At 39.5% G+C, this 17,986-nt stretch overlaps 1 protein-coding gene across 1 annotated transcript; it reads left to right on the top strand.

The window, feature by feature from the left end:
- Positions 1–545: 545 nt before the first annotated feature.
- On the top strand, positions 546–17,986 carry CHRNA5 (cholinergic receptor nicotinic alpha 5 subunit). Its single transcript, XM_068410058.1, has 6 exons — positions 546–678; positions 10,680–10,831; positions 11,650–11,694; positions 13,842–13,951; positions 14,928–15,759; positions 17,825–17,986. The coding sequence occupies exons 1-6, from the start codon at positions 546–548 to the stop codon at positions 17,984–17,986; spliced, it is 1,434 nt and encodes a 477-aa protein (XP_068266159.1).

The raw sequence follows: 17,986 nt of genomic DNA, 5'->3' as shown, positions 1-17,986 counted from the left end.
GAGGCAGCACCTGCGCCCCTCAAGGAGCCTTTGCCTCTGCCCGGGAGCGGCGGGACGCTGCGGGAGGGGTGTCTGTGGGCGCGGCGAGCAGCGGGATGAGGCACCTGCGAGGCGGCTCCTTCCCGCAGCACCTGCCTCCCTCACGGGGAACTTCTGACAGCCCGAGGAGGGGCGACGGCCACTGCCCGCCTGACGCGGGGCCGCAGAGGCACGCAGCCGGCCCTCGGCGGCGGCGTGGTCCGGCCAGCCCCACACAGCCCCCCACACGGAGGGCGGGGCCACGACTCGGTACCTCTGGGCCATCTCCGGGACCGGCCGCCGGGAAAAGCGACCCGGGACGACGCCGAGGCCGTCGCTGAGGTTCGCGCCGCCCCCCCGCCACGCGCCGGCCGTTCTAAGGGTTCCCGCCGCGCGCGCTGCCCTCCCGCCCCTCGCGGCTGCCCGGCGGGGCGGGGCCAGCGCCGCCCGTGAGGAGCGGCGGCCCGTGAGGAGCGGCGCCCCGTCCGCGCCGCGGGGCTCTGAGGCAGCGGGGCCGTGCCCCAGCCATGGCCGAGCTCCGAGCCTGGCTGCGCTGCGGCCGCCCGGTCTGCGGGCGGCCCCTGCTCCTCCTCACCTGCCTCTTCGCGCCTTTTCTCGGTCAGCCCGGAGCCGGCCCCGCCGCCCGCGCCCCTTACGCGGGTAAGGCGCCTCGGGGCGGCCCCGTGTGGGTGAGGGCCAGCGGGGCGCCCTGCCGGGGCCGCTGCGGAGGGAGGGGTGGGAGGGCAGGCAGGCGCTTCAGCGAGAAGCTGGGAGGGTGTCTGAGGGGAGGGCAGGGTCAGCTGGCACTGACGAGCCCTCTTGAACCCCGGCTTTCCCGTAAGCCTGCCGTTGTGGGGGGCTAGCTCGCCGCGGGGACAGGGGGAGGTTGCACCGGAGCCCAGGGGTCTGCCGGGCCGCCGCTGCCTCCCCGGGCTGTTGCGGTCCTCCGTCAGCAGCCCGGCCCCGGCGGGCGGGCGGGGGGAGCGCGGTTCGTGTGGGGAGAATGAGGCGGGATTTTGCGCCTGAGGGGAGATGCCGGCGGGGCCGGGGCGGCCGCGCAGCCCGCTTCGTGTTCCGCGCCGTCAACTTTTGCCAAGGTGAGGCTAAAATAAGGCTGGTGTCAAGGTGAAGCGGGGTTCTGAGGAGTGCTGAGGTGGGGATCGCAGGACTTGTGCGAGTTTTTAAAAAAATGAGCGTGACCTACAGAGGCCGCGGGCAAAGGGGCTCCCCGGAGCTGCCCCTTTCACAGCACAGGGGAAAACCGCCTCTGCCAGGCCACGGCTTGTCGGGCGCATGTCAGCCTTGACCACCACACGTTTCATTACGCGGTTGTTAGGCTTTTAAAATGAATTTATTACGCTTTGAAGATGTGAAGTGTCATAGCTTTCAGTTTCTGCTCCGTTCACTTGCTCAGGCCAGGTGCAGTTGTAGATTTGTGGTGCGTGCTCTTTGCGTTTGCAGTTGGTGTGGAGGTAGATTTACAGAATGTGTTTTAATAATTGCAATATTGCACACGGACCTGGCTACGCACAAAAGTGTCTCTCTTAGGAATGTATAACAAAATTCTTTTTAGTTTCGTCATGCATTATTTCTTTGGCTTCAAAAAGAGTCAATCTCATAATTCAATCAGGATGTAACTTTCAGAGTTGAAGGATGTAAAATAGCATGTGAAGCTAAAGTGTTTATAAAATTACAGAGAGATCAAAGGAGCAAAATCAGTGCTCTTTCAAGGAATTACTTAGAAATAGTTATTTCAAAAACATTCCTTTTATGTAATTTATGGGTACATTACTAAGAGTTTCGCAAAACGTCTTGAAATAATAACTGCAATATTTACAAGCAGAAAGGAAATTAATGACAAATAAAATTGACTTTTTTAATATTAGCTCAAAATTGAAGACATGGTTGTAATTATGGTTTAAGGAAAGTAAATTGTATTGACATCTCGGTTTTAATTCAACATACAAAAAACTCTGTGTTGTTTTTAAATGTGATTTAAAAGATTATTCTTGGTCTCAGTATTTGGAAAAGTGTTTTTCATCGTGGCAGAAGATATTATTATGTTATATTATATGGTATATATGACTGTATGGAATTACTTGCAGTCAGGTTAAGCCAAATTTTGCCTTTTGGCATAAGCCAATAGTTTTGACTTAATTGAGAACTGATCATGTATAGTGAGTATAGAATTTTCTTTTCACAATTTGTTTGCTCTAAAATAAAATGAAATTTGCTTTTAAGAAGAGGAGAAACATTATAGCTACCTATTATTAAAATACAGGGGAAATGGGAAGAGTAACCTAAATCAGGGTATAATGTACATAGAGTTAAAATTATTTTGGAGGTATTACTTTGCATGTGGTAATCATTTTAATGAGTAGAAGTGAATTATAGATGTGACTTTGTTTTTATGATACTTTTAAGAGTGCTTGAAAATGAATTTGGTGTGTTCTTTAGTTAGTAGTCCAGAGGTGAACTGTTTATCCTGGATCACTCTGATTTGACAAGACAAAATACGTGCTGATTTAAAATACAGTCAGATTAGAAGTTTTGTTCCTTGCTTTGAATCTTAAACTAACGGGTGAGACTTAAATGCACAAATTGAATCGAGATTAACAGCCACCTCTAGCACTGCTGTGCCATGCTGCAGACCTGTGATAGCGTTTCCTTGGAAGTTCATACACCCCAATGTTTTCCACTCGGTTTAACAGATTGGATCCTTCTCCCTGCCCAATAGGAAGCTGCAAACCTTCCTGGTTGTATGGGTCTCTTGTGATTTTTCTCTTAAAATATTTTGTGCTTTCTTTAAAGATTCTTACGAAGAAAAACATGAGCATTGATTTGTGGAGAAGTGTCTGTGTTCATTCGTAGAAGGAATTGCAGAAGGAAGTGCTTGCATAGTTTCCCGCTTCTCAGAATGGTAAAACCTGATTTTTGTATCACAGTATACCTTCTGAAATCTCCTACTGTGTGCCTGTTTTGGAGCAGAATATCTGATTTCTAAACAGAGTATCTGATTTCTATGAGCCTTAGGATTGTGTGTTGCAGTGTATCCAAGACTGGAATTGAGCTGCATGAGCAAAATGCTGCTGTGGCAGAAGGTAATGCCAGTGTGCAACTTCTGCAGCACCCTGGGCTGCACTGGCAACTTCTGAGAAGCCCAAGGCCTCTGTCTTATTTGCATAAAAGTCTTATTTACATAAATTGTGCATTTGTGTTTAGTTCCATGATGCACACCCTCTAAATATATATGGATAAATGATTCTACTTTCAAGATTTTCCATGCTTGTTCTTCCTTTTGCTCCCTGCACTATCTGCACTTGTATACATGCTTTTTGCTGCTTGCATTTGGCATTCCTCAGTGCTGTCTTCACAGTCCATCTTCAGTCCTTACTGACAGGCCAACGGTCAGTGAAAATGATGCAATGGTTAAAAGTGGTATAAAGAGAGATGACAAAATCCGGGATCTGTTACAGAAAAAGTCCGCCTGGCTTCAGAGTGACCAGAATTTTTACCCTGAGGCAGCCTGATGTGAGGCAGCCTTTTCATGTGCCCTAGCTGTTGGGCAGGGAGAAGGATCACAGTTATTCTGTCTGCTGGAAGCTGAGTGGAGAATATTGGTGTCAGTGAACTCACGAGGAAGTGCTGTGCTATGCCATAGACCTGTAATGTTAGCGCTGTAGGTGGCTGTTAATCAGGACATTACTGCTGGCAGTAGCTTCACTACAGAGTTCGGGAAGCTCTCTGGCGTATTGTGTGTATTTACAATAGAATCCATAGCACAGGTATTCGGAAAGGAATGGTTTGTGCTCCAGTTAGCTCTTAATCTAAAGACTGACCGTCAGTCCATAGTTGATCACAGCTATTTCTTGATTAGCTACAAACTACATGGCAGTATGTTATGCTGTTATTAATCAAACTTGTAAATGCATTCATTAATATGGGCCATAATTATCCCTTGATGCTAAGCTATTAGGGGATAGTTTAATTCTACTTTCCAATTATCAAGCCGGAAACTTTAATCTTTCAAATTTGAGTTGAATGCAAGAAACATCTTCCCTGCTATGTGCGGCTCTTGTACTCCTGTTCATATTGGTAAGTGCTAACCAATATTGAATTTCAAAATCCTTGGTAATTTCATGTCCACAATATGTCATTTGATTTTGCTGCTGGTTGGCAGGAGATTGATGTACTAGGTAAGAGAGAAGGCAGAAATCCTCCCAGTAACTTGAAAGCCCCGGAGTAAACGAAAAATTGTAGAAGTTCCTGCAGCAGCTAGCAGCTGCCAGGCACGTATGAATACACGGTGACAGAAATATAAGGCTCTCTTTTGTACTCCCAACCTTTGAAATCACAAGACAACCTCCGAACAGAAGAAAGCAAAACAAATTTGCCAAAAAGCCACCAACAAGAAATGGTCAAGAATGACCACCTTTTCTGTGCTTGTAGATGTAGTGATGGGCTTTGGCTTTATTTTTTAAACAGGGGAGAAAAAAAATACTTGTAGGAAGTACAGAATGTAATAGTTGGCTTTTCTGACTTTTGTTCAGTAAATTGGGTAGAGTTAGTAGTCCTGCTTTGACTTACAGACATTTTAGTAAAGGTGATTTTGATCTTTCAAAATGCTGTTGTTAACTAAACACTTGGCTGTGGCAATTGCTGAGTGATTGGCTTCTTGGCAATTGCTAAAGCACAGAAGGAAAAGCAGGCAGAAAACCTGAAGACCATACAGAAAGTATGACTGACGACCCTTTTAAAGGGAGGGGGGAATCAGTACAGAAATAAAACTTCCATTTTATACTTCATTTAATATATTACATATATTTTCTGCTTAATGAACTAGCGATGGGAGGTTCTTTAAAATGTTATGGGAGGCTTAGACAGAGATCCGTATAGGTAATATTGAACATGATCTTGTTCTACTTTTTCCTGTCTGCTGCAATGTAAATATGACTTGCAGTTGGAATTGTCACCAGCTACTAGATATGGTGATGTGACTAGATTTGTTTGGGGGAAAATTGTAAACTTAAAGGCGGAAAAACACTAATGCTCACTGTAGAGTAAGTTACTTTGTAGGAAAGACGGAAAACTTTTTTTTTTTTTTCTCCCTCAAAATGGCCACTGAACAATTTTTAGAGTAAGATTTAAACAGTTACCATTGCGCTTCTAGACTTCAAAGTGCTTCCTTTGTTATAAATTATGTAAAATGTGTTACTTAAACAAATCATAAATATACCAGTGTACTGAAGGCAGGTGTACTATATATATGCATTCACCTTCCTGGTTGCACCATTAAAGTATCTAATGTTAACTACAAAGTACGGATATTTTGCCATGTTTATTCTCCTTATTAGTGTTCTTTTTCATTATAGTGGTATATGATTATAAATATGTATTTGTAATATATATTACTTCTGAATCTACATCTTAACATTAGGCTTCTAAAAAGTGACCCTTTCCCTTCTCCCACGGACCTCTTTTGAAAACACACCAAGTAGCAATCCAAAGAAAACTTGAAAACATTAACACTCAACTATATCAATTAGAAAATGCTTTTAACTACATTGTTTAAAGTATAAGGACCAGTGTTATAACTGCAATCCCAGTGTGGTTCTTAGGCATTTTATCTAAGGAAGTGCAGAGGAATATAGAGTTCAGCGGAAGTTTATTCTTCGGATAAATGTGGCCTGTGATGTTCTCTCATTTCAAAACCAGGAAACAAAAATTTATGAAAAGATATGAGGTATAGCTGTAACACTAAATATTTCACAGGTAATTCTTATAAAAAGAATACTGCTGCTAAATCATATTAAGATGCTAAGAAATTTCATCCCGTAGTGGTACAGTAAGAGACAACGTAAAAAGGCAGATTTTACAAAAGAATAACTTTTTTTTTTTAATCTGAAGCATTTAAAAAGTCTGCCATTAGCAGCACTACTGAAATTTTGACTTGAGGGTGGTAACAAAATGAATAGACATGTATGTGTTTTGTCATGCTATCCATGAATCTGAGACCCATATAATGCTTCCTCTTCTTTTCTAAATAGTTCTTCCAAAGTACTTTTATTAAAGAAGTTTGTTAAGTGCTTAGGACTGAATTTTGAAATACAGTTGTATCCGAGGTCAGGTGTTTAATTAGAATTTCTGCTTACCATTTTGTCAAAAGTGTGCTCGAACTACTTCAAAGTTTAAAAAAATCATTAGTCTGCTTTGCGCATGAATGTTTGTCTCCTTTTTTCAGAATTCAAATTTTGGCCATTCGGCATTTTCTCATATGATTTAGGTGGGTTTTCTTCTGAACATGGAACCATACTGAGAGGGAGTGAGCAGAGAAGAGTTTCAGGTGTAAATTATAAAGTAAACATTGTCATTGGGATTTATCCCTGAACTATATAGAGAGCCTACCTTTGATTTAGACTGCAGAAGTTACCTGACCTCAACAAAAATAAAGCCACACAAATACAGGCATGATTAAAGTTGCCCTTCAAAGGCTACAAATCTTCTAAGTTTTTTAGTACAGTGAGCTTATAGCAGGGGCGAGTGCTTCCATAATCTCTTACCATCCGATTTAGTATGAGACTTGTACTCCGGGTTGGTTGTTTGCTAATCTTGCTGGTCGTAGGTTTTAACTCTCTGCTTTTCTGCAACCAGCGTAGCCAGTCTGCTGCCTTAAGCCACTAACTGTATCTTACCTCTTCTCTCTTCTCTACCTTTTTTTCTGCTTGCCACCAGTTCTTCACATTTTTCTTTTATTGGTGTTAACACCAATAAGTAACTAAGAATAGACCCTTTATTATAATCTTAAAAGCATACAGATATACGGAAAGAGAAATAAAACACATGCAGTCTGTGTAGCAAGTGAGCTGTGTGATCCTATTAAATAAAACACGGAAAGGTAGGGGTGGCTATTTATTTTATTTTTGCCGACTCTTAATATATTGTTACCATCTCCAGCCTCCTAATGGAGTTCTCCTTTGTATAAGCTGCCTTTTATAGACAGCATGCCACAGTTTATTGACCAAGAGAATAAACTAGAAATGTGAAAAAGTGTGGGTATTTCTGTGATTAAAAAAAAGAAGAAAAAATTGGTTGAACTATATTGTTAGTAAATATGGTCATCTTAATAAATCAGCGAGTATACTGTAGGTCTGAGCGTAAAATGTTTCAAAAAAATTCTGTAAGTAGATGAAAGTGGTAAAGGAACATGTCCCCATTCAGCATAGCAGAGAAGAGACTGTGTTTTAAGAGAAGCTTAATCTGGAAACAGCACGTACCCTGAAGATTCTGTATTGCTGTATAGGAGGTCATCTTACAGGAACTCAGAAATGGTGAAAGTGCAACTTTGCTTCTGCATTGCTTCAAGGTCAATTAATGGCGAGAGAATACCCAGCTGCGTAGTCGTTCTTAAATTGTACAAAAAATTCATTTGAGAGTTGTAACTGTAAAAGGGAAATGTAATTAATGCTAATACGAAAATCAAGTATTTATGAAACATTAGGCTGAAATATACACAAACCCATTCATAATTCAGGAAATAGGGATATAGAAATAGAGAAATTAAGTTGTGCCTTCAGGAAGCATTCTTTTGGATGTCTGTAAGAAGCAGGACTTGGCAACCCTATGTATAGTTACAAATAAGAAAAATTCCTTGGCTAATGAGGGTACACTGAAACTAAGGTATCAATGAAAAGAAATATATTTTAACTTAATAGCTGTGAAGGTAACTTTGGTGTGTAACATTCTGTTGCTGGATCCTTTTGGGCAGCAATTCTTATGTTCTGTGTGTTTTCGTGTATCCACCTGAGGTACGCTTAGTGGTACAACACGAGTTGCCCACCAGTTCTTTGCTATTACACAACCTGCACGTCAACAATCTTGAAATGGAAAGATATTAAATCGTAGAGCATATACAAGTAATACAAGAACAGTAGGTTACTCAGTGTTTGTGAATGAATGAAATACAACTGTAAACAGATTTGTATTTTGAGACAGAAGGGTGAACTGTCTTCAAACCCAAATGCTGATCTGGCCTGTGACAAGAACCATTCAGCAGCACATTAGTGTGTGGTAAGATTTGGAGGGAAAAGGAGTCCTGCTGCTCCCACTTTGCTGATTCTGTTTCTTAAGCTACATTCTGCTTTTGCTCCTGTAAAATATCAGAGAAAATCCAGTTAGTAGTCATAATAACAGTTCTACTGGCCTGCCCCAAACCTGCAGTGCAGAAGGCAGGGGGTTCTCTTGTGATGGGCGCTGCAGTGCTTCGGCTGTTTTGTGAAGAATCTGTAAGCGCAGCCTTTTGCAGCGCAGCAGGAAGCTGGTGCTGTCACAAGAGCACTTTAATGAATGAGAGGGAACTTAAAAACTTGTGTTGCCTTAGTTGTCTAGGCTGCGCTGGTTACAGTCACATAGAACTAGTTTAGTCCGTCTAAATTAATGGCTTAAATGGTGTTAGCCAAGTCACTGCAACAAGTGCAAGCCTTCAAACTGTTGACCAAATTCTAGGGTAGATTTTGCAAGTTGTGCTGGGAGGAGATCTGGTACCCTACGCAAGTGTGATGCTGCCTGACATAACTGACAATTTAGTAATCCCAGGCAATTCTAAAATTTTAGTCTTCTTCAATGTCTAACAATCTGTCATTCACTGAGTGTTTATGGTAATGAACTTCAAATAGGAATTGTTTATACTGCTTTTACCACATTGGTAAAAAACCTAATTTTTCTGTGGATTCCCGAAGATAAAGGACAGCGGTTGCTTGATGAGGTACTTTAGGACAACTTACAAGTCTCTTTTAAAGTCCAGGCTGCTCTCTGCCTGCAGTTTCTGCATCTGCAATACTTCTTTTTTTTTTTCCAAAGCTCTGCCATCTGTGCAGTTCTCTCAGGAGATGAAAGATGATGCTTTTGTTTCCTTTACTTTCTTTTATGAGAAAGGTTAAATACTGTCAGTGTTTATTCTGCATGTATCGTTCACTACGTTATCTACTTCTGTTATGTTCACTAAATTCGCCTCCTCTCCAAACAAAATAATGTTAATCTTTTAAATCTCTCCTTGTATGGATAACTGTCTCTGGTTTTAATCTGTTTATGCCATTCTCTGGTGCTTTTCTGTTTCTGATATATCTTTTTTTAGATGGATGCTGTTAGTGAGCACATCATTTCTAGAGAGGTCATGACATACATACATTTATGTAATGGTATAATATTTTAAATCAGAATTAAAAAGAGATGGTTGTGAACATATTTCTTTGGTTTACTCTGTTGCTTAAACTGACTATAACAATTGTTAGGTCTTTTTTTGGCAGTAGTTTCAGTCAGTTTAAATCTCATTGGTGAGTAGTAAAAAAAATTTTTTGTCTAGAGCGTATACTTATGTCTTCTGGCGGTTGCTCTGACTTCTGTCTGGGAGTCAAAGACCCTTTTTGAGCCATTCCCTTCAAGGTGATGTGTGTACCTTGTGCTGCTTCTTGAGGTGGTGGCCTTCTCCAGGTCTTTCATACTGCCTTTGAAAGCTGTTCTTACTGAGGTTACTTAGCTAGACACTGATCTGCCTTTTTTCCTCCCCTCTCTCTGTATCTTCCCCAAGTTTGTCTTTCTATTGTTACTTAGGGGATGTAATTTTTTGCATGGGTTCTCATAATGTAGAAACCTTAAAATTTGCCTTTTTTGGGGTAGCAGGGGTTCTACTGATACACTTCAGTGAGAGCACATTGGTAAAAAGCCTCATTTTTTGTGGATTCCGGAAGATAAAGGACAGCGGTTGCTTGATGAGGTACTTCAGGACAACTTACAAATCTCTTTTTAATGCCACGCTGCTCTCGGCCTGCAGTTTCTGCATCTACAATACTTTTTTTTTTTTTTTCCCAAAGCTCTGCCATGTATGCCATTCTCTCAGGAGACGAAATATGACATTTAGTTTCCACTTCTTTGTAAGCTATACAAAGATTTTTGTCTGCTCCAGGTCATCAGTCACTCTCCAGGCATTGAAATGACTCCTTGAGAACTATGAAAAAGTAACGGAATGTGTACTATGAACTAGAAAGGTGCCTTCCAGTCAATATAACATTAGAATAGGTAGAGGATAGGCTGGTAAATAGATTGGCACGTGTTTAAGATACAAAACAATGTGGGGAAAAAGTGCTCTACACATGCTGCAAAGTTTATACATCATAGATGTGACCAAACATTAGAAGAAATAATGTGTAAAACATGAAGGGTCTGATGTTTCAAACTGGAGCACAAGTTATGCGATATACTGAAGGTCTGTGTAGTGTGGATGTAGGTTTTTAAAAAGTACCACCTTGTTCTACAACGATAGAACTTCAGTCCCTCATAGATAAGGTTTCAGTTTTAGAGGATTTCCATAACTGCATGGCACGAGGTAGATGATATAAGTGCATTTTGCCTTCATTATTACTAAAATTATCTTAATGTTCTTGAGTTATAGATTTTAAAAGTGTGATAGTGGTATGGAGATGCTAATAAAACCAGGTAATTTCATAAAATTCTTCTTCCAAGACCTTGGCCATGCTTCCAGAGAAAAGGGGATAAGATGAGAAATTTAACTCTGCGTAAATGTAGCTGTAGGTCTTTGAACACAGGAATGCAGATGTACACTGTTCATTTAAATCGATGTTAATAAATTACTTTTTTTTTTTATACAGGTGTATCTGAACCTTCTTATATTGCTAAAAGTGAAGACCGTTTGTTTAAACATTTATTTGAAGATTATCAAAGATGGGTTCGTCCAGTGGAACGCTTGAATGACACAATAAAAATAAAGTTTGGTCTTGCAATTTCTCAGCTAGTAGATGTGGTAAGTATAGTAAATAGATTTGTTTATTTTTTTCCCTAATTCTTAAAATTCTGGAACATGTCATATGAAATAATTGTGCATATTTTAGCTTAAACACCATAGATTAAACCTCGAAAATTAGCAGTGTAATAAAAAATGCACTGTGGATGGGGGCATGAAGAAGTGATGGCTCTTATGTTTAGTGGAGTTTTCAGAAAAAACCCAAGTGAGTGAGATTCCTAAGCCTAGTGAATTGTGTTTTAATTTACTTATTCAATGGGAAAACCACATATTTTTAAACTTTATCAATCTCATTTCTGTAAAATTCAGGAACACTTGCAAATACTGCTGGTTTTCCCCTTAAGCAGCAAAAAAATCTCTAAGCCGTCAAATATGTCACTTCCATAGTAATGAGATTCTCTCTTGGCATTACCTGTGATGTAAAAGAGATCAACTAGATTTTTTTTCCCCCCCCGATATTTATTCTCCTCAGAATATTCTTTTCAAATTGCATTTACTGTCTATAGCTATAAGAGGAGTTGGCTGTTCCTTTATGTTTCCATAGAAAAACAGTAAGACTGCATAAAACATAGTTAAATAAAAAAAATGGAAGGGCGGAAAGAGACACAGAGGGAGAAAATATCCCTTTTAACAGTTAAATAATCAAAGGTCATAATTGTATGTTTAAAAAGTTCTCATATAAACATAACTATCAGTGACTGGAATGCTTTTAGAAGTGCGTTTTGTATTTTAAATTACAGACCTCTGAACGAAAGCAGTTAGTTACTATGAATGTACTGTGCAGGTTTTTTTTCATAAAATATACTTTATTTTTACAGGATGAGAAAAATCAACTGATGACAACAAATGTCTGGTTGAAACAGGTATGTGTAAAATATCAGTGAAAAATTCTGAAGCTTCATAACTGCAAATCAAAAGTTGGAAGAAACTTTTCTAATTAATTGTATATTCAAAAAAACTTAGTTGTTGCATGAATTTTTATTTTATATAGTATCTTTAAAATTGTCCCTGGAAAGGATTAATTGTTATGAAACTCTGGGGAAAAAAACCCAAACACCCCCACTCCAAAAAACCCCCACCAAAAAACCCACCAAGTAATTTAAAAAAATTTACTTAATTAAAAGAAATCTGATACAGCATTGCATGGCCATTTAATATACCAAGGTGCATGGATCCAACCATGAAAGTTACTGCTTTAGTACATAAGTTTTCTTTTCTTTCAAAAACTAGAAAAATATGGGTTTGTGTAGTCTTTTGTGTAATAGTTTTAAGATCTTTCTCTTGTGAGATTATCAGGTAAACATTAGTGAAGGTTTTCGAAGTTGTATATGCTTGGTATAAAAAGCTACATTTTCTTTTTAAGAATATTTGTTTATGGGCAGGAAAAAGCCTCCAGCTTTATAATAATCAGAGTCCAATGCTAAACTTAGTGGCCACTATGACTTGGGAAATGCTGCTCACAAATCATTCTTGATTTAACTTTGAAGAATGTTTGCAGACCCTGATCATACTTACTAGCTTACTAAACTATTTTTGTTTGGGCCACTTCCTTTGTTTTTTTTTCCTGTTGCTTCCCATTCCCTTCTTCTCCAGTAACTGTAAATTCAGGCAAAATTTTTCTTTTCAGGAAAACTTTGAGGCTACTCAGCAAGTATGAGATGGCAATACGCCGATGATAACACTTTGTGCCCTCTTAATAGTTTCTACAGAACTTGTTGCAGTTGAACCAGTTCAAATAAAATAAGAACTGCCCTGAATATGCATTTAAAATTCCATGTGATGGTGAATTCTTAGAAACTTGCATTTTTTCCTCTTGACCTTTTAGTTCAAGTATAAAATTACCAAAGCACTACTGTGCTTTTAATGGTGCTTTTTTTAGTGTTGCTGATAGAAATAGGAATGACTGCAGCACAGGGGAAAGGGACCTGGGGGTCCTAGTGGACAGCAGGATGACGATGAGCCGGCAGTGTGCTCTTGTGGCCAAGAAGGCCAATGGCATCCTGGGGTGTATTGGAAGGGGTGTGGTTAGCAGGTCAAGAGAGGTTCTCCTCCCCCTCTACTCTGCCCTGGTGAGGCCGCATCTGGAGTATTGTGTCCAGTTCTGGGCCCCTCAGTTCAAGAAGGACAGGGAACTGCTAGAGACAGTCCAGCGCAGAGCCATGAAGATGATTAAGGGGGTGGAACATCTCCCTTATGAGGAGGGGCTGAGGGAGCTGGGTCTCTTTAGCTTGGAGAAGAGGAGACTGAGGGGTGACCTCATTAATGTTTATAAATATGGAAAGGGCAAGTGTCATGAGGATGGAGCCAGGCTCTTCTCAGTGACATCCCTTGACAGGACAAGGGGCAACGGGTGCAAGCTGGAACACAGGAGATTCCACATAAATATGAGGAAAAACTTCTTTACGGTGAGGGCGACTGAACACTGGAACAGGCTGCCCAGAGAGGTTGTGGAGTCTCCTTCTCTGGAGACATTCAAAACCCGCCTGGACGCGTTCCTGTGTGATATGGTCTAGGCAATCCTGCTCCAGCAGGGGGATTGGACTAGATGATCTTTCGAGGTCCCTTCCAATCCCGAACATTCTGTGATTCTGTGACTGTCTTGTGAGAGGTGCAGTGTGATTTTTTTTTTTTTTTTTTTTTTTTTTTTTGGTGATGAAAATGTTTAAATTGCTTCTGATCAGCTTCCAAAGTCATTAATATTCATTCTGAACAAGCTTTATTCAAATTTAATTGTCTGTACATTACAATAGCTCTTGCTTATGTATACATGCTCTGAAAAGGATTTTAATATCTTAAATTCTGCACAGAAATACTGTCAAGTGGCTCTTATAACAGAAATCAAATATTGGATGAGGTAAGTGGATGTCTGTTCAGCAAATTCACAGTTTATGCAAATTTTAGAAGCCGGTTTAATTTTTGTTAATTGCCTTTTTATCTGTTTTCATCCAGTCTTGCCCTGCTTAAATCCACTTCACAATAATAACAATTTTTACATCTTGCATATCCACAGGAATGGATAGATGTAAAATTAAGGTGGAATCCTGAAGACTATGCTGGAATAACATCTATTCGTGTCCCGTCAGATTCTATTTGGATTCCAGATATCGTGTTGTATGACAAGTAAGATTTTAATCTTTTCATATAAAATACATTTACTTTCTAACTTTACCATCCAAGCTGCTTCTAGGAGGCTCATTGGATAGATCATGCATGTACGTGTAGTAGAGCTAAGAATGTGTGGAAGAATTTGCCTTTGAATGCAAATGGATTTTGTTGCCATGTTAAATGCTTTAATGTTTTACTTTGCTTCTATGTGGGATTTCTAGTTTCTTTGAAAAGTTTATTTCCACTTCTTCATGTAAACTCTTTTTTTAATTATAAAACCATGTCTTGCATAGTGTTGAGTGCAAACTAATAGTGTAGAGTGATGGAAAGGAAGCAACTAATTCTGCTGTTGTGAGTCATATTCAGCATGGATTTAAAATGAACAACACTCAACTGTAAGGTTTTTTTTTGTTGTTTGTTTGTTTTTTGAGAATTAACAGACCTCAGAAGCAATAGCTTTTGAATTAACTGTTCTGCTCAACTCAGGTGCATATACAATGCTTTTACATTTCCTGACTTGTTGAGTCAGGAAAAAAGGCTGTTGCAGTGATTGTAAATTCAAGTTTGGAGGTGGCACAAAAGTATTATTGTACCTGTTTCATGACTTTTTTCTTTAGTAATTATGATTTGGCCAAATTGAAAAGTGTTTACGCTGTATTACCAATAGAAACACCAGAGTTTGGTCATACTGTTTAAAGGTCAGGATTTTTACAATCCCTTGCATATGTCATTGGGACCACAGAAAGTTGCACAGATCTCTTCTTGACTTGAAAATATTTTTCACTCTCCCAGAGTTGTTTACCTGTGTGAGATTCAGATTTCAAAAAAAAATGTTGACTATGAACACCATACAAAATTTTTACTATGAAGGGGAAAAAGGGATAAACAGCTGAAATGACAATAACAAAACATGTTTGCTTATTTAAAAACACATACCCATACCCCACACAGCTCCCGTTGTAATTGCATGCATGTATCTCTCTTCTTTCAGTGCAGATGGACGTTTTGAGGGAACATCGACAAAAACTGTGGTAAAATATGATGGCACCATTGCTTGGACTCCGCCAGCAAACTACAAAAGTTCTTGTACTATTGATGTAACCTTCTTCCCCTTTGACCTCCAAAATTGCTCCATGAAATTTGGTTCCTGGACTTACGATGGCTCACAGGTTGATATAATTCTTGAAGATTATGACGTAGACAAAAGAGACTTTTTTGATAACGGAGAATGGGAAATTGTGACTGCAACAGGGAGCAAAGGAAATAGGACAGATGGATGCTGCTGGTATCCTTTTGTGACATATTCATTTATAATTAGACGTTTGCCACTTTTTTACACGTTGTTTCTCATTATTCCTTGTATTGGGCTTTCGTTTCTAACTGTCCTTGTCTTCTATCTTCCTTCAAACGAAGGTGAAAAAATTTCGCTTTGCACTTCAGTACTGGTATCTCTGACTGTTTTTCTTCTTGTTATTGAAGAGATTATTCCATCATCTTCTAAAGTTATCCCACTTATAGGAGAGTACTTGGTGTTTACTATGATATTTGTGACATTGTCCATTGTGATAACTGTCTTTGCTATCAATATTCATCATCGCTCTTCGTCTACACATAATGCTATGGCACCTTGGGTTCGCAAGATATTTCTTCACAAACTTCCCAAGCTGCTTTGCATGAGAAGTCACGTAGACAGATACTTTCCTCAGAAGGAGGAAACAGGAAATGTGAATGGATCAGAATCATCTAGGAACACCTTGGAAGCAGCTCTAGATTCTATCCGATATATTACAAGGCACGTTATGAAGGAGAACGAAGTTCGTGAGGTGAGTGTGTTAGTCATGTGACGCTGATTTTGTAAAACTGGAAATTAGAAAACCAAATAATGGTTTACTCTGCAGTTGCATATTAAATGTGTGCTATGGCATTTCCAGTTCTTGTCCTTCACTGGAAGCCATGCAATTGTTTTCGCTGGAAAGAAGTACAAATGTGGTACAATGCTGAGAATTCTTACAGATATTGGGCTGATACAATACAGTCCTTGGGTTCTTTAAAGTCTTTTGCTTTCTTCTAGAAGTTCATGTTAATTACACATTTTCAGAGATACTTGTCTGTTACAAGAGCATGTACTGTAACTGTTCCCTGCAGTGCTGCTGGATGTTATTTTCATGATGAGAGAAGTAGGTATTTTTCGTTTTAATGTTGACCCTGAAGGCTATCTGAAAAATGCATTTGCCTTACATTTTCAGAATAAATACTGCTAAGCCTTAGTTTGCAGCTTTCAATTCCAAATAAAAACAATTTTTAATGCCCTAACTTATATTAGTTTAAATACAAGCTATAGCCATATGTTGTTCATTTTGTGCTGAGAGCAAACATGGACTAGATGACTTCTTGAGTGTTCTCTTCTAGCCTTATTATTTGTCTCTAAATTATATCAAAAGATGTCAAAGGCTTTTTCTTCAGTCTGTACATTTGCACTCTGAACTATCCTTAATGGATATTTACAACATTTGGGTAAGAGCACTATGAATCTATTTTCTTTCCATGCTTTTTGGACTAGCACCATTGGAACATCAGAGACTTAAATGCTATTTTCAGGCTAGTGTAGAAATATAGAAGTTTTTTGTGTGATCTCATGATACTGCTATCTGTTTCTGATGGCAAGGCCTGAGATTGTTTCAATTTATACAGAAATGACTGTCTTCAAAAGTTACTGGTTGCTGAGAGCATGTTCTCACATGCTAGCCTAGGAGTAAGCGAACTCCTCTAATGCACCTTCTCAGGCCTCAACTCAGACATTATCATAAGGGATCCAGCCTAGATTTTGAATAAATATATCTACTGTACTGTTAAAACAGCATCCAATACCCCTGCATTGTATAAACAACACAAATAGAAGAGTGTACTATTAAATACATAATTCCCTGTAAATTAAGGATGGTTTTCTTTCTCTTACTGAACTTACTCTATTTCTGAGTGACAAGAGAGGTGATAAATATTTTGTTTTTCAGGTGTAATGTTGTTGTGACTCTAAACCTCAGAAATTTAAAATAGAGCTGACTGGGCATTCACTTGTATTTTCTTATTTGGGCTCCAGAGAACGCAAGCTTTAATTGCAAAAAGTTGTTAAAAAACAAGTAGCTAGTGCCGTTGTAGCCTTACCTCTTAGGAAGCAGTAGGCTTGGGAAATGGGGATAGCTCCAGTTTAAATCAAAAACAATTGCTTTGGCAGAGTTTTAATTTGCTTGCACAGTTATATCTGCTGTACTTGCAAAACTGTGTATAGATATGAGTTATCCTATCAAAAAGGAAAATAATCTTGAAAGCACTGTGAGTATTCTCCTTAGTGTATAATTCTGTGCAGCGGTAACTTCACAGCTTCAGATCTTGTGTGTAACACAACAGCTGCTGTCTACTGTTAATTTTGTTTTTAATTTTGGTTTGTTGTTTGGTATGGTTTTGGGTGGTGGGATTTTTTGGGTTTTTGGGGGTTTTTTTTGGTTTTGTTTCTAACAAATTCTGCTTCCAGCTGCTGCTCGGGAATTCGACTTTATGATGAGGCTGTGGCATGAATCCTGAATCCTGCAGTATGTTAGAAAATTGCATACCAGTTTCATGTCTCTGTAGTTGAGGATGTTCAGTGCTTGTGAGGGTCAGTTTCTGCATTAAAATCTAGTGTTGGTCTATATAATTTACCAGTCTTCATAGGGGGAAGTTTGTTCCTGTTCTAGCTCATAGTGTACTTACAAAAAGGTATTAAAAGGGGCTACCGAATGGACCTGGTTGGAAAAAAGTATACTGTAAAGTGATTAAGAATTGCAGGGCTTGGTACTGTGTTTCTACCTGTTTTGCACATTCTGAACAACTCTTCTGCTCTTTGTTTTTTAGGTTGTTGAAGACTGGAAATTTATTGCTCAGGTGCTTGATCGAATGTTCTTATGGACTTTTCTTCTGGTTTCAATAATTGGATCACTTGTGTTATTTATTCCTGTTATTCATAAATGGGCAAGTATAATAGTACCTGCGCATATAGGCAGTACAAATGCATAA

Source organism: Nyctibius grandis, chromosome 11 (assembly GCF_013368605.1).
Source record: "Nyctibius grandis isolate bNycGra1 chromosome 11, bNycGra1.pri, whole genome shotgun sequence".
Classification (NCBI taxonomy): Eukaryota; Metazoa; Chordata; class Aves; order Nyctibiiformes; family Nyctibiidae; genus Nyctibius; species Nyctibius grandis.
This window is presented reverse-complemented; position numbering and strand designations above follow the sequence as displayed.

Bases quoted from the DNA above. Each gene is read 5' to 3' on its own strand.
- CHRNA5 (XM_068410058.1), top strand. From the start codon at position 546: ATGGCCGAGCTCCGAGCCTGGCTGCGCTGCGGCCGCCCGGTCTGCGGG. The intron at 10,832-11,649 runs GTAAGTATAGTA...TTATTTTTACAG, and splicing joins TTTCTCAGCTAGTAGATGTG to GATGAGAAAAATCAACTGAT. The intron at 11,695-13,841 runs GTATGTGTAAAA...GCATATCCACAG, and splicing joins CAAATGTCTGGTTGAAACAG to GAATGGATAGATGTAAAATT.